The 11,604-nt window shown below is 47.2% G+C and overlaps 1 protein-coding gene across 1 annotated transcript; it reads right to left on the bottom strand.

The window, feature by feature from the left end:
• Positions 1-334: 334 nt before the first annotated feature.
• Positions 335-4,708, bottom strand: LOC141579325 (uncharacterized). Its single transcript, XM_074374481.1, has 4 exons — positions 4,439-4,708; positions 3,656-3,808; positions 2,397-2,633; positions 335-823 (listed from the first exon to the last, which is right to left on the bottom strand). Exons 1-4 carry the CDS (start codon positions 4,706-4,708, stop codon positions 335-337), a joined length of 1,149 nt encoding a protein of 382 aa, XP_074230582.1.
• Between the last annotated feature and the right edge of the window lie 6,896 nt (positions 4,709-11,604).

Raw genomic sequence — 11,604 nt, 5'->3', positions numbered from 1 at the left:
ACCCCACAGATGTCTGGGGATATCTGATGTTCCTGGTTGTTCCAAGGAGGGAGGGCGCTACTGACCCCCAGTGGGGAGAAGACAGGGATGCTGCTAAACATCCTACAAAGCTCAGGACAATGTCTCACAATAAAGACTGACCTGGCCCCTGTCTGCAGTTGGAGACTGGGAGGCCCCACCCCACAGCACTGACTGCACAGCCCTAGGTTTCACAAGCTCCTTTAACAGACCTTACCCCATACAGCGGTGGTCACCCCCATTTTCCAGATGAGGCAACCAAGGCTCAGAGAGGTTAAGGAAACCTCCCAAAGTCACACAGTGGCAGAGCTCTAATTCAGACTCCAGAGCCCCTGCCTTTAGCACAGATCTCACCTCCCCACCTGCAAAACTCCCCTAATAATGGTACACAACATAAGACCAGCCTGAGTATCCTACCTGACTGCTGCAAGCTTCTAACAAAATGTAAATGGTGACACGCTTTGCAAGGTGGTGGAGTCACGTGAATGCTGGATATCCCCTCCAGGAACATTATCTGAGTCACAAGACCAGAATACTGGGCCCCTGCCCCCACCATGGTCTTAGAATCATCTCTGCGTCTCTGGAGATGGTCCAGCCAGCACCTTCGTCGGCGTGCGCTCTCCTCACCTTGCCTGCATAGTGCATGCTGCAGAAATAAACTTCGTCCTTCAGCTGCTTGGGCTTCTGGAACTTGCGTTGGGTGCCCACCTTCTGCATCACTTTCTCCACGAAGCTCTTTGGGGAAGCTAGCTTTGGGGAACCAGCAGTCCTCATCCAGCAGGGCCAGGATGCCAGGGGGGCCTGCCTGGAGGAAGCACAGCATCACATAGGTGAGCTCACTGTGGGAACCACCCATCCTCACCTGGGAAAGAAGCCAAAGCCTGGTTTTTGGAAACTCCAGAATCTCTCCAGAAGGTGGGCGGTGCTTCCCCCACAGGAGAGAAAAATAAGAGGCATTACTGAAAGCACTCAACTTAAGAATTTTTGTTTAAAAAGAAACTTCTGGGGTCTAGGCTATGGCCCCCACACCTTAACCCAATGATCCATCACAAGGTTCTCCAATTAGTGCACTGGTGGGCTTGACGGCCATGCAGACCCCGACCCACGTCCCAGAGGCTGCCCTCAACAGGTTCCTGGGCCCTAGAAGTCCCTCTGGGGCACCCCACCCCACACGCTGTGTGTCTTCACAGCTATGTGGTGAGAGGTGACATTTACCACAAGCCTCACAAGGAAGAGAATGTGCCCCAGACCCCCAAGAGCCTTCTGTACACTGAGTTTATGAGAGCTGACTCAGACAATGTGGGGACTGGCTGACCAGTGTGGAAACCAGGTGGATTCTTGTTCATTGGAAAATACAACTGATTTAAATTAAAGAAAAAAACAACCAAACCTCTTCACAAAAGTACATCAGTTTGTGTTAGGACTATGGATAGTTCCACCCCCACCCCACCCCACCCCACCCCACCTCACCTCACCTCACCTCACCTCACCTCACCTCAGGTAATACTTTCAAAATGCACAAACATCCTGGGCTGTTTTTTTTTTTTTTAACTTATTTTAATTTGTTTATTACTGTGTTTTTTTTTTTTTTTTGGCAGGGGGAGGTAATTAGGTTTATTTATTTTTAATGGAGGTACTGGGGATTGAACCCAGGACCTCATGCATGCTAAGCATGTGCTCTACCACTTGAGGTATACGCTCCCCCCATAGGCCTTTTGATTAATTAACATTTCAGTGTGTCTCTGGTGTACACAGCCTTAAGCAGCTCAGGATTCTGGCAAGATGTAAGTTTAGTGCCTTTAAACAAGAGCTAACCCAGAAGCAGAACCAGCCAGGACTAGGTTACAGACCTCCCCGTCCCCCTACCCTAAAGCACAAACAAGTGACTCAAACTGCCCCTGACCAGAGATTTGAATGTTAACTGATAGAAAAGAGTAAGGGCTTCTGAGCTACCCCCACCCTCCCTCCCACAGCTGAGGCCACAGGAGTGTTGGTCCTGAGGGAGGGTGGCCGAGCTTCGGAAGCAGCACTCAACCCCGGGGTCGGCACGAGTCTGTGCTGCAGCGCAGGCATCGGGGAGAGGCTCTCCCCAGAAAAGCATGCCTGTTTCTGTCAGACACAGAAAGGCTTACTGAGCCCACCCCTCTGGGAGCTGCGGAGACAGGCTACCGGGTCACCAGCCGCATCCCCACCTGGTCGGCAGCTGGGCGAGGCTCCCAGACACCAGATCTACCACCCAACCCCCCAGCTTATTCCTCCAGGTGGCACCGACAGGGAGAGGAACTAGACCCCTACAAGCTGGGGGTGAGGAGCGGGGGGGGGGTCCCCTGAGGGGCAGAGGGCAGGCCGGCGTGAGGCCCCGCAGGCCCGGCGCTTACCGGCTTCTCGATGAGCTCGATGCAGGGCTGCAGGTCCAGGCCGAAGCTGATGAAGCTCCACTCGATGCCCTCGCGCTGGTACTCCTCCTGCTCCAGGACGAACATCAGGTGGTTGAAGAGCGGCTGCAGCTTCCCGTTGGTGCAGCTGATGCAGAGCTGCTCGAAGGAGTTCAGCTGCTGGAGGGAAACGACGTCAGAGAGACGCCCGCCCCGCCCTCGGGAGGGAAGGGGCGGGGCCTGGAAGCACCTCCTCGGGCTGCTCAGAGCCGCCTCTGTGGGCCTCCCCACCCCCGCCCAGCAGCAGGGGCCTCCCTGCTGGGGCCCGAGGGCCGTCCAGGGGTCGGCTGAAGCCCCTTATAGCAGAATAACGCTTTAAAATGCATAAAGTCGATTCCAAAAGAAAGCAGTTATGTTGAAGTGTAATTATCAAAATCTTATGACAGAGGGACACATCCTGCTTCTTTATGACCAAGCACAAGCCGTGGGCTTAATAACTTCCAGAAATTCGAGGTAGAGATGAATGTAAATGATGTGACAACATCTTTGCAACAACTGCTCTGATGTGAACACATCTGGTTTCTACTGCAGACGGGTCACGAGCACTGCAAACACACCTGTGGTCTATGTGTGCTGCTCAGGCCACTGATGGAAACACTGTGTCATTTCAATGACAGTTCAGTGAAAAACTATTTTTTAATATTTATTTAAAAATTTATATAAATATATAACATAAATATATGTTATATACTTAATATATAAATATATAAATGTTTATAAAACATAAATATATCTATACATATTTTAAAATATTTATACAAAAATAAAGAGGTAATTTTCTCCACCCAAGTTCATGGTTCCTCTGAAATCGGCCATGGACCCCAGGTTAAGAACCTCTGATCTCCTGTAAGGATCAGTTTTTCTTACCTGACCTCAAAGCCTTTATGGGCAAGGACCATGTCTTGTCCCAACACTCAAAATAAATTTCTGAGAATAAATAATCAATAAATCAACAGAAAGCCCCTGCCCGTGAGGCCTCCTGGAGCACCATCTAGAAAGTCCCATTCCCACCAGCATTTCTGGTTGGGAAAGTGCATCTGGTTTTAGCTTAAAATACACCCAACTGGTGTCTCCTGTCTCCACGCAGGGAAGGAGATGGCCGGCTGGGATTATCTGGGACCTCGGGAAAGAGGCTTCCGGGCCCAAGAAGAAGGCAGCCCGGAGGCTAAGGAGATGGAAGAGGGCAGAAAGGAAGCACTTACATCGAAGATCTCGAAGCCGGTGACGTCCAGGATCCCAATGAAGGAGGCGCCCTGCCTCTTGGTCTTGTCCAGAGCCTTGTTGATATGCAGCACTAGCCAGCGGAACATGCGCTCGTAGGTTGCCTTGGCCAAGGCCTCGATGGCAAAGTCAGTCTGGGGACAACCAGGGGTGGGAGTCAGATACAGGGAGTCTGTACGCCCTCGTTCCCTTTGCCCCAATAATGTCACTTGAGGGGCTCACCCCAGGGAAACAGCCCTAAAGATGGGGGAAAGCCTCATGCACACATATGTTCACTGCAGGATTATTTATAACAAACAAACCAACAACCTACATATGTAATAATACGGGCACAGTCCACTTAGACATCTACAAAGGCCTTTTTAAAACAGTGGGATATGTAGTGAAGCATCTACAGAAGAATCAAAAAGATCTCTGAGATTTGCTTCAGGTAACACAGCCAGGGAAGCAGGGAGATCCGATTAACCATGAGCCAAGACTGCCCGTATGATGGGTGCATGGGGCCTGTTATACCAGCCTCCCTACTGTACTTCTCAAATGCTCAGAAAGTGCCATAGAAAAAAACCAAGGTGACAGATTTTTAAAAATAAATAATTTAAGAAGGAAGGAAGGAAGGTGGGGAAGAGAGGAAAGAAAGAAAGAAAAGAAAGAAAGAAAGAAAGAAAGAAAGAAAGAAAGAAAGAAAGAAAGAAAGAAAGAAAGAAAGAAAGAAAGAAAGGGAAAGAAAAAGAAAGGAAGGAAGAAAGAAAGAAAGGAAGGAAGACAGGCAGGCCCTTGATCATCAGGGAAGTGAACAGGTGGTCATAATTATGCCCCAGCTCCTGGCCGCACCCTGGACTGAGGCCTTGCTCCAGGCCTCCGTGGTGGTGGGTGTTGGTGGGGGTGTTGGTGGTGTTGGAGGTGGCATGGGTTAAGCTGTTGGCTCTCCACTGGTCTAAATCCAAGCCCTGGAACTTGACAGCAACCTGGAAGCCCACCTGGCCCAGACTGCCCCCCGACTTGGGCCCCTCGCAGCTCTTCTGTGCTGAGGGCATTTAGGAAGCTGTGTCCTGGGTACCCAAATGCAGGCCATATACTGGCCCGGGAGGCCAACTAGGCTTCCTGCTCCCTCTGCTTCCTGGATTTCTGCCTGAAGTTTAAAGTGAGCTGGTGGGACGTTGCAAGCAGCTCTGAGGGACACAAGGGCTGACCTGCTGCAGGACAGCCGGCGTGGCCACAGCATATTGGACCCCTGAGCTCCTCTGTGTGTCAATTCCCAGCGAGTCCAGAGTTTTTGATTGAAGCAGAGTCATCATCAGGTAGTGCTGTTGCTTGGACGCAGCTCGCAGGGAACAGATGACTTCGCAGACGATGAGAAAAGCAATACAGATTAGTACGCAGAGTGCTCCCATTACCCAAATGCGGAGGTCAAGGCCCTGGAACCAATGAGATGGGTTTAACCATTTTAAATTGTCATATAAATCTTGTTCCGTATTGGTCTGAATTTTCTTTTGAATAGGTAGAAGCTGCTGATGCAGCTGCTGTGAAAGAGCATCAACATTTGACTGGAGACTGGAGGAAAATACACCTTGAAGGTATGGAAGGTATTTTTTAACATAATTCGAGGAGCGGCGAGACTGATTAGAAGGTAAAGGAGTTACATACATCCTATCATGTTCCCAGTCGCATTGTAACAGTTGTCCATCAACTAAAGCCTGCTGTCTGTCCCCAAGCCACACCAGCGCGGCTTCAAAAGCTCGAAGCCTATGCATAGTACCATTATTGATTTGGGTTTTAGCAATCATAGCATGAGTAACATTAGTTATGACTTGGTTTACAACTTGAGCTGTGCGACTAGATTTGGTTGAAGAAATAGCAGCCACAGTAGCTGCGGCAAGGGTAATTACAGCAGAATTAAGAAAGGCTATAAGCCATCCGATAAATTATGTAGGTCTCCATTTTGAAATTGTTTGACGGGAAGTGTAGGGACTTTGGGAAAGTAGATAGGGGGAGAAGACGAGATAAAAGGAAAGTCAGATTGGCAGGTGTTTGATTAGGTTTAGTAGTATAGCAGGAGGAAGAAGAAACAGGAAGAGAAGGACCGGCAATACCTTAGCTGAATTATGAGGAGTAACTACAGCCAGGGGTGCCAGAAGCCTGTTTTCCGGGGTTGGAGATGCTCCAATGAGTGGCATCACATTTTCAGTCTGGATGCCGAGGCATTTCAGTTGTCCCCAGGTAACGTCAGGGGTTTTTGAGTTGTTGGACAGGTCTCCGTTGGCAGGTCCTGAAGGGAGAGGCCAGCCATCTCCGAAGCAGGATTGTGCATCAGCGGGTGTGGGAAGAATGGCAGGTATTTTTAATTTATGAAAGGGTTTGACGTGACAAGTAGGCAACCCAAAAGGGCCTGTGGGTAAAAGAAACTTTATGATTTGTTATTAAAGGTAGATTAGCATGTTAAGAAAACTTTGTTCTCTTAACAGAGCGAAAAACAATCTTATTCTTGTATCAGCTTATTTTAAAGATTTATTTACTTTATTTTAAACTTAGCCAATCCCCACCATGCACGAAACTCTTTTCTCAGGGTTCCTCTTCCACAAAGCTTCTACAACTTTCTATATCCGTATTTTTTTGCCCCTTATTTTTTCCTTCTATTCAGAAGCAACCAGCTTTAGGACAAAGTCACTGTGTTTCCATCAACAAAATATAATTTCATTTCTTATACCTTTTTTTACACATTCATCTTACTTTCTTAGTATACTGAGATGTTTTCCTTAATAGTAGAGAATATTTCAGGGTGGCACAAAATATATATTAATATTATAAAATACCTTTCGTTTCTTTGTAAGAGGAAGTCAATGTTTAAGAATTAGTGTTTTAATCTTATTTTATCTGAAAATGGCATAGCTATTTAATACATTTCCATCATTTAACTTGATTTAGCATAACTCTGGAATTTTAAGATATCAAATATTTGCAGAGATTATTTTAAGCATACATTTAAAAATATACTTATTTTAAAGCATTTATTTAAAAGTCCTTATTGTATTTGTTTAATTTATTTATAAGAATTTTATCACATCAAATTACTATTATTATTATTTTTTGACGAATTTGTGATAGATATAACAAGATTTTATTTGACCATTATTAAACCTAGGTAAAGGCATCGTACTTAATATTGACCTTTCTTAAAACATTGTAGTACGGCAGACGGTTTGTTCCCATATTTTTAAATTTATTGTTCCATGATCAGGAAACCATTAACAAAATTCACGCACGATTCGAAGCAGCTTTATCAATTGATCTTTAGACCGTGCAATGAGCTGCCTTTAGCAGCTGCTGTAATGTTCTCAAATAAAGAAGCTGTTCCGTAGTCATTTGTTAACCAGGATGTAGTTTGCTTCAGAAGCCTGGCCAGGCGATGGATGTCTGGAAGTTCTCTCCTCCTGGGACGCGTCGGTTCTTGCCGCTGCTAAAAGTCAAGTCGGTGTGAGCGGTCCTCACACAAGGCACCAGTTGTGGGTTCTGTTCATCGTGGGTTTTGTCCAGCAGAAGTCCCACCGTGGAAGAACGAAATTACTTAAGACTTTATCAGGTCAAGAGAGTGGGAGGGAGCCGGAGACTGACTCCCCGAGCTCCTCCAAAGCGCTTGTATTTATTGAGAATAGTCCAACAAAGAGTCAAAGTGAAATACATCCTAGGAATGAGTAAGGGGCATGGTGTACGTGCAGGGATGCAGGTCAGCAGTTTCAGTTTGTCAAAAACAGAAACATTGTAATCTTAATTTAAATTTAGACAGAAGGTTACAATATTGATAGTACAAACAATTATTTTCAGCCTCAGATAATCATGAACAAGTTTACACTGTTCCGATCAAGTGATACTGAAAACCCAGACCAGCACAGAGTCTCCATACAAGGATCAGAAATCGTCTAAGCACGCGAAGCGGCCCAGCTGTCCCCGGCTAAGGGCTGAGTCACAGTCTTCTGTGAGCAGTCTTCTGTCCGCCTGCGCCTGGTAAGCGAAGCATGTCCTGCCGGTTAGGGCAGGGGATGAGCTATGGTTTTCCATGAACACAAGCAGCCCTGAATCTCCGACCTCGAACTAAGCAAAGAGAGGAAAGCACGTCTCTGCTTTTTATGTTGTGGAGACAGTTTGTAGTAGATTCCTGCTGGCAAAGCAGCCTCAAGGCAACTGAGCCAAGTTCCACAGAGAAGGCGGTGACTAGCATTGAGAGTTTACTCTTCTGTGCCTTGGACATTTTGCTTTGAAGTAGCAGTAAAATGGCAAATACAGAAAGCCTGGGTTTTGATTGTACATTTCTTGTGTGTTTACATAAAGGTGAGAATACACAAAGGTGAGAATATGATTTGGTAAAAGCAGTTATTACAATATCAAAGTGTGTTGAGCCACGCTTGGGCTCCCACCCTCCCCTGAGCTCTGAGCGCTGAGGGACAGAGCCTGAGTCTCCCAGCCTCTGGCATGGATCTCAGTGCCAGTTTGCTGAGTGAGTTTTTAAAAAAAATCTTAAAGGGCTTCATGCTGCATGATTCCACTTATAAAATATTCCCAAAACACCAAACTTGTAGGGATGGAGACAAGCTCAGTGACTTCCAGGAGCTAGGGAGATCACAGCAAGGTATGACCCGAAAGGGTTAGCACAGGGATTCCTCTGTGGTGACAGAACAGTCTGTACGTTGATTGTCCTGATGGCCAAATGAGTCTGCACAAGTGATAAAATGCCATAGGACTGTCACAAAGACATGAAAATGAGTGTATGCAGAAACTGGTGAAGAAACAGACTCCCAGACATAGGAAAAAAATGACGGTTACCAGTAGGGAAGGGAGGTGGGAAGGAATAAAGTGGGAGTTCGAGATTTGCAGATACTAACTACTAACTATAAAATAGCTAAGGAACAAACTTCTACTGTTTAGCACAGAGAACTATATACAGTATCCTGTCACTTATAAGGAGAAACAATATGAAAAGGAATATACGTATGTATGTGTAGGACTGAAACGTTATGCTGTACCCTGGAAATTGACACAAAATTATAAACTGACTGTACTTCACTTAAAAAAAATCCAAACAGGTGAAATTCGAGTAAGCTCTGTAGTTGGTTGTTGTTTGGTACCAAGGTCAGTTTCCTGGTTTTCATGATGACTGTAGTTACACAAGAAAGCATCATCGTAGGAAAACTGGGTGAAGGGGACACGGAATCTCTCTGTACTATTTTTTTTTCAACTGTGCTATTTTGCCCTATGAGATTATAATTATTATTTTTTAAAGTCTCTCATTCAAGAATGGTGTTGGCAAGGGTCAGTGGGTAAAAGAAGGGGAGATGTGGCCAGTGGATGACCTTGGGAAAGCAACTGAAGTCTCTAAGGCTGCTTTCTCATCCTTACAAGGGAATATTCAGGACAGAGGACAACTCCTTGGGGCTTGGAAAGATGGAAGGATACCTGACTGCCCAGAAACGCAGACACCTGAGTGGCAGAAAATAACGTTCTTGTTTGCTGAGCACCTGCTATGTGCCTACTTAGTCTCACGCATTCTCTCCGTAACATTTGCTACAAGCAGGAAAGTGAGTCACAACAAAAACCTGGGCGAGGCGAATTCAAGGAGGGCTGGTGATGCCAAGTTCTCTCCCCAGCTCATGGAAGAGAGGGAGACGTGGACACAGCAGAACGGGGCCCACAGCCCTCTGTGCAGGAAGATCTCAGGCAGTCTTCCTTGGAGGTGGGAGCAGTTTCAGGAGCAAGCTGACCCTTGGTCCCAGTTGCAGTGGGTCCCGGGGACTCGGCCAGACCTGGCTCCCGGTGGCCACTAGGGACTCACAGGCCAAGTGGAATTTGGGGAACAAATTCTAGTGGTATATGAAGCTTTGTGACTCATCTCAGGCTGACAGGGAGAACTTCGAGAAGAGAATTCCACTTTTTGAATACTTGAGGGTTTCAGGACTTTTCTCCCTCTGGGAAACGGCATAGTCCACACAACTGACGAAAGCGAGAGTCAGACACACCAGCCCAGCTTCCCTACTTCTGGGGCAGGTCTGAGTCTTTCATATCTTTTGGGTCTCAACTTAGAAGAGGAATTGCTGGATCACATGGCAGTTCTGTATTTAATTGTTTGAGGCACTGTCATGCTGTTTGCCACAGAGGCTGGATGCTGTTATTTTTAAGGCCATATTTTAGCACAACAGTGACGCCAGTCAAGGATCTCCTCGGTCTCCTAACTGCCAGGAGGGTAGACGTTGGTGGCGCCCCTGACACACGTCCCAGAGATGCCTGGAGGTGCGGCTGTCACAGCCCCCTCTCTACCCACCCCCACCCCTCGCCCTCCTGGTTTGGGATCTGCTGACCTTGAGGCTGCTGCTCTCTGGGAAAAGCTTATTTGCAGCATCCTGGTACTAAGCAGAGTACTTTTCAGCATAAAGTCACTCATCCAGATCAATTACTCAGTTACCTGTTGTAAGTTAGAATCTGAAATCTGTTGTTAACTCTGAGAATGTGCCCAGTTCTCTTCAACATTACCCTTACATGAAAATTAAACATGCATTTGTCTTGATTTCAACATAATACTATTGAAATGATGGGTTTGATTTTATCTGTCATCTTTATCCTTAGTTCTGAACCTTCCTGAGGTTGACAACTGTTAACTGAATTAGCGCCCGATTTTCCCACATGAGAAGAGACCAATAGGACTGTCCAGTGGGTGATGCTGGCAGCCTGGCAACGAGGGGCCGAGACCAGTTCCCGTGAGGTCACCAGGTGCAGTCAGCGTGGAGGGCCGTTCCCCTGTGCTCTTCCGCCCGAGATGCCTGTCTTTGCTAGCTGCTGGGATGACCTCTAATGTCCCCACTGTCACATGCTCAGTTGGAAGCTTCCTACCTACTCCCACTGTCCCTATAAAAAGGGACAACAGGCAGGTGGAGGTGGGTCCCTGTTCTGGAACACACAACTCCTAATGTGCAGCATGTCGGAGCCACACACACCTCCCTATGTGATGGAGAGACGGGGTGGGCAGGGGTCAGTGTGACAGTGGCCCTGTGCCTCTTCCTGCTGACCCTTCCAGTCTCCATTGGGTGATGCTGGTGGCATTTGCCAGACACATTCGTGAGCAATTTTCATGTGACTTTCCCACTGAGTTGGCATTGCTTTCACCATGGCTGAAATTGCTGTGGACCAAAGAGTTTGGCCAAGACCCTGACACTGGAGCTGTTGCCATCCTGGGTGACGTCTCTTGCGATCTTAAGAGTCAGGCTGAGCCTAGTTGTATAGTTACTAGATCTTTGGGGTCTCCAAAGGGGGTGGTCTCAGCTCATGTGCCTGGAGACAAGAGTTGCTTGATTCTCACCTTCATTTGAGTCTAGGCCCCCATCGGGTTGCTCTACCACATGACCCTGTTTATCGAGTCCATGGACGTCTATAGTCCAACCTGCATGCTTATCAGAGGCCCCTTGTGATAACCAGGCCATGGCTTGTAAGGCTATTTAACTGAGTTTCGCATCGCTCAGTGGTTTTGTTTGGCTGTCAAGATAAAGTGGTGCTAGTGAAAGGGAGAAGAATCAGGAGGAATAGAGTTTACGAGAAAAAAAATAATGACAAAAAAGAATTTTAAACGAGGAGAGGTATTTGGAAGTGTCAGATATCAAATGTCACACTTGGATTGAATCTTTGCTCTTCCCCTGAGTTGCTGGCAGAAAGCCCCATCTCTCTCCTCCCCTCAGCTTCCTTATCAGCAAACTCAGGTCATAGTCCTGGTCTACGTCCTGGGATGATTGTAAGACCAGGCTGTAGTCTTCTGTCCCTCCCTCAAGTGCTAGGGGAGGTGGCCATGAGGCCCCAGGGACATGGCCTGGGATGAAGCTGCCCTGATGATGTGGCGGGTCCACATGGACTTCAGCCCCTTCTCCTTGGGCCGAGTCTGATAGCGATACAGCTTCAT

Source organism: Camelus bactrianus, chromosome 12 (genome assembly GCF_048773025.1).
Source record: "Camelus bactrianus isolate YW-2024 breed Bactrian camel chromosome 12, ASM4877302v1, whole genome shotgun sequence".
Taxonomy (NCBI): domain Eukaryota; kingdom Metazoa; phylum Chordata; class Mammalia; order Artiodactyla; family Camelidae; genus Camelus; species Camelus bactrianus.
This window is presented reverse-complemented; position numbering and strand designations above follow the sequence as displayed.

Excerpts from the sequence above, each read along its gene's own strand:
- LOC141579325 (XM_074374481.1), bottom strand. The coding sequence starts at position 4,708 with ATGCCCTCAGCACAGAAGAGCTGCGAGGGGCCCAAGTCGGGGGGCAGT. Across the intron at positions 3,809-4,438 it reads TGATGATCAAGGGCCTGCCT|ACTGACTTTGCCATCGAGGC; the intron begins GTCTTCCTTCCT and ends GGTTGTCCCCAG. Across the intron at positions 824-2,396 it reads TCGAGCTCATCGAGAAGCCG|GCAGGCCCCCCTGGCATCCT; the intron begins GTAAGCGCCGGG and ends TGCTTCCTCCAG.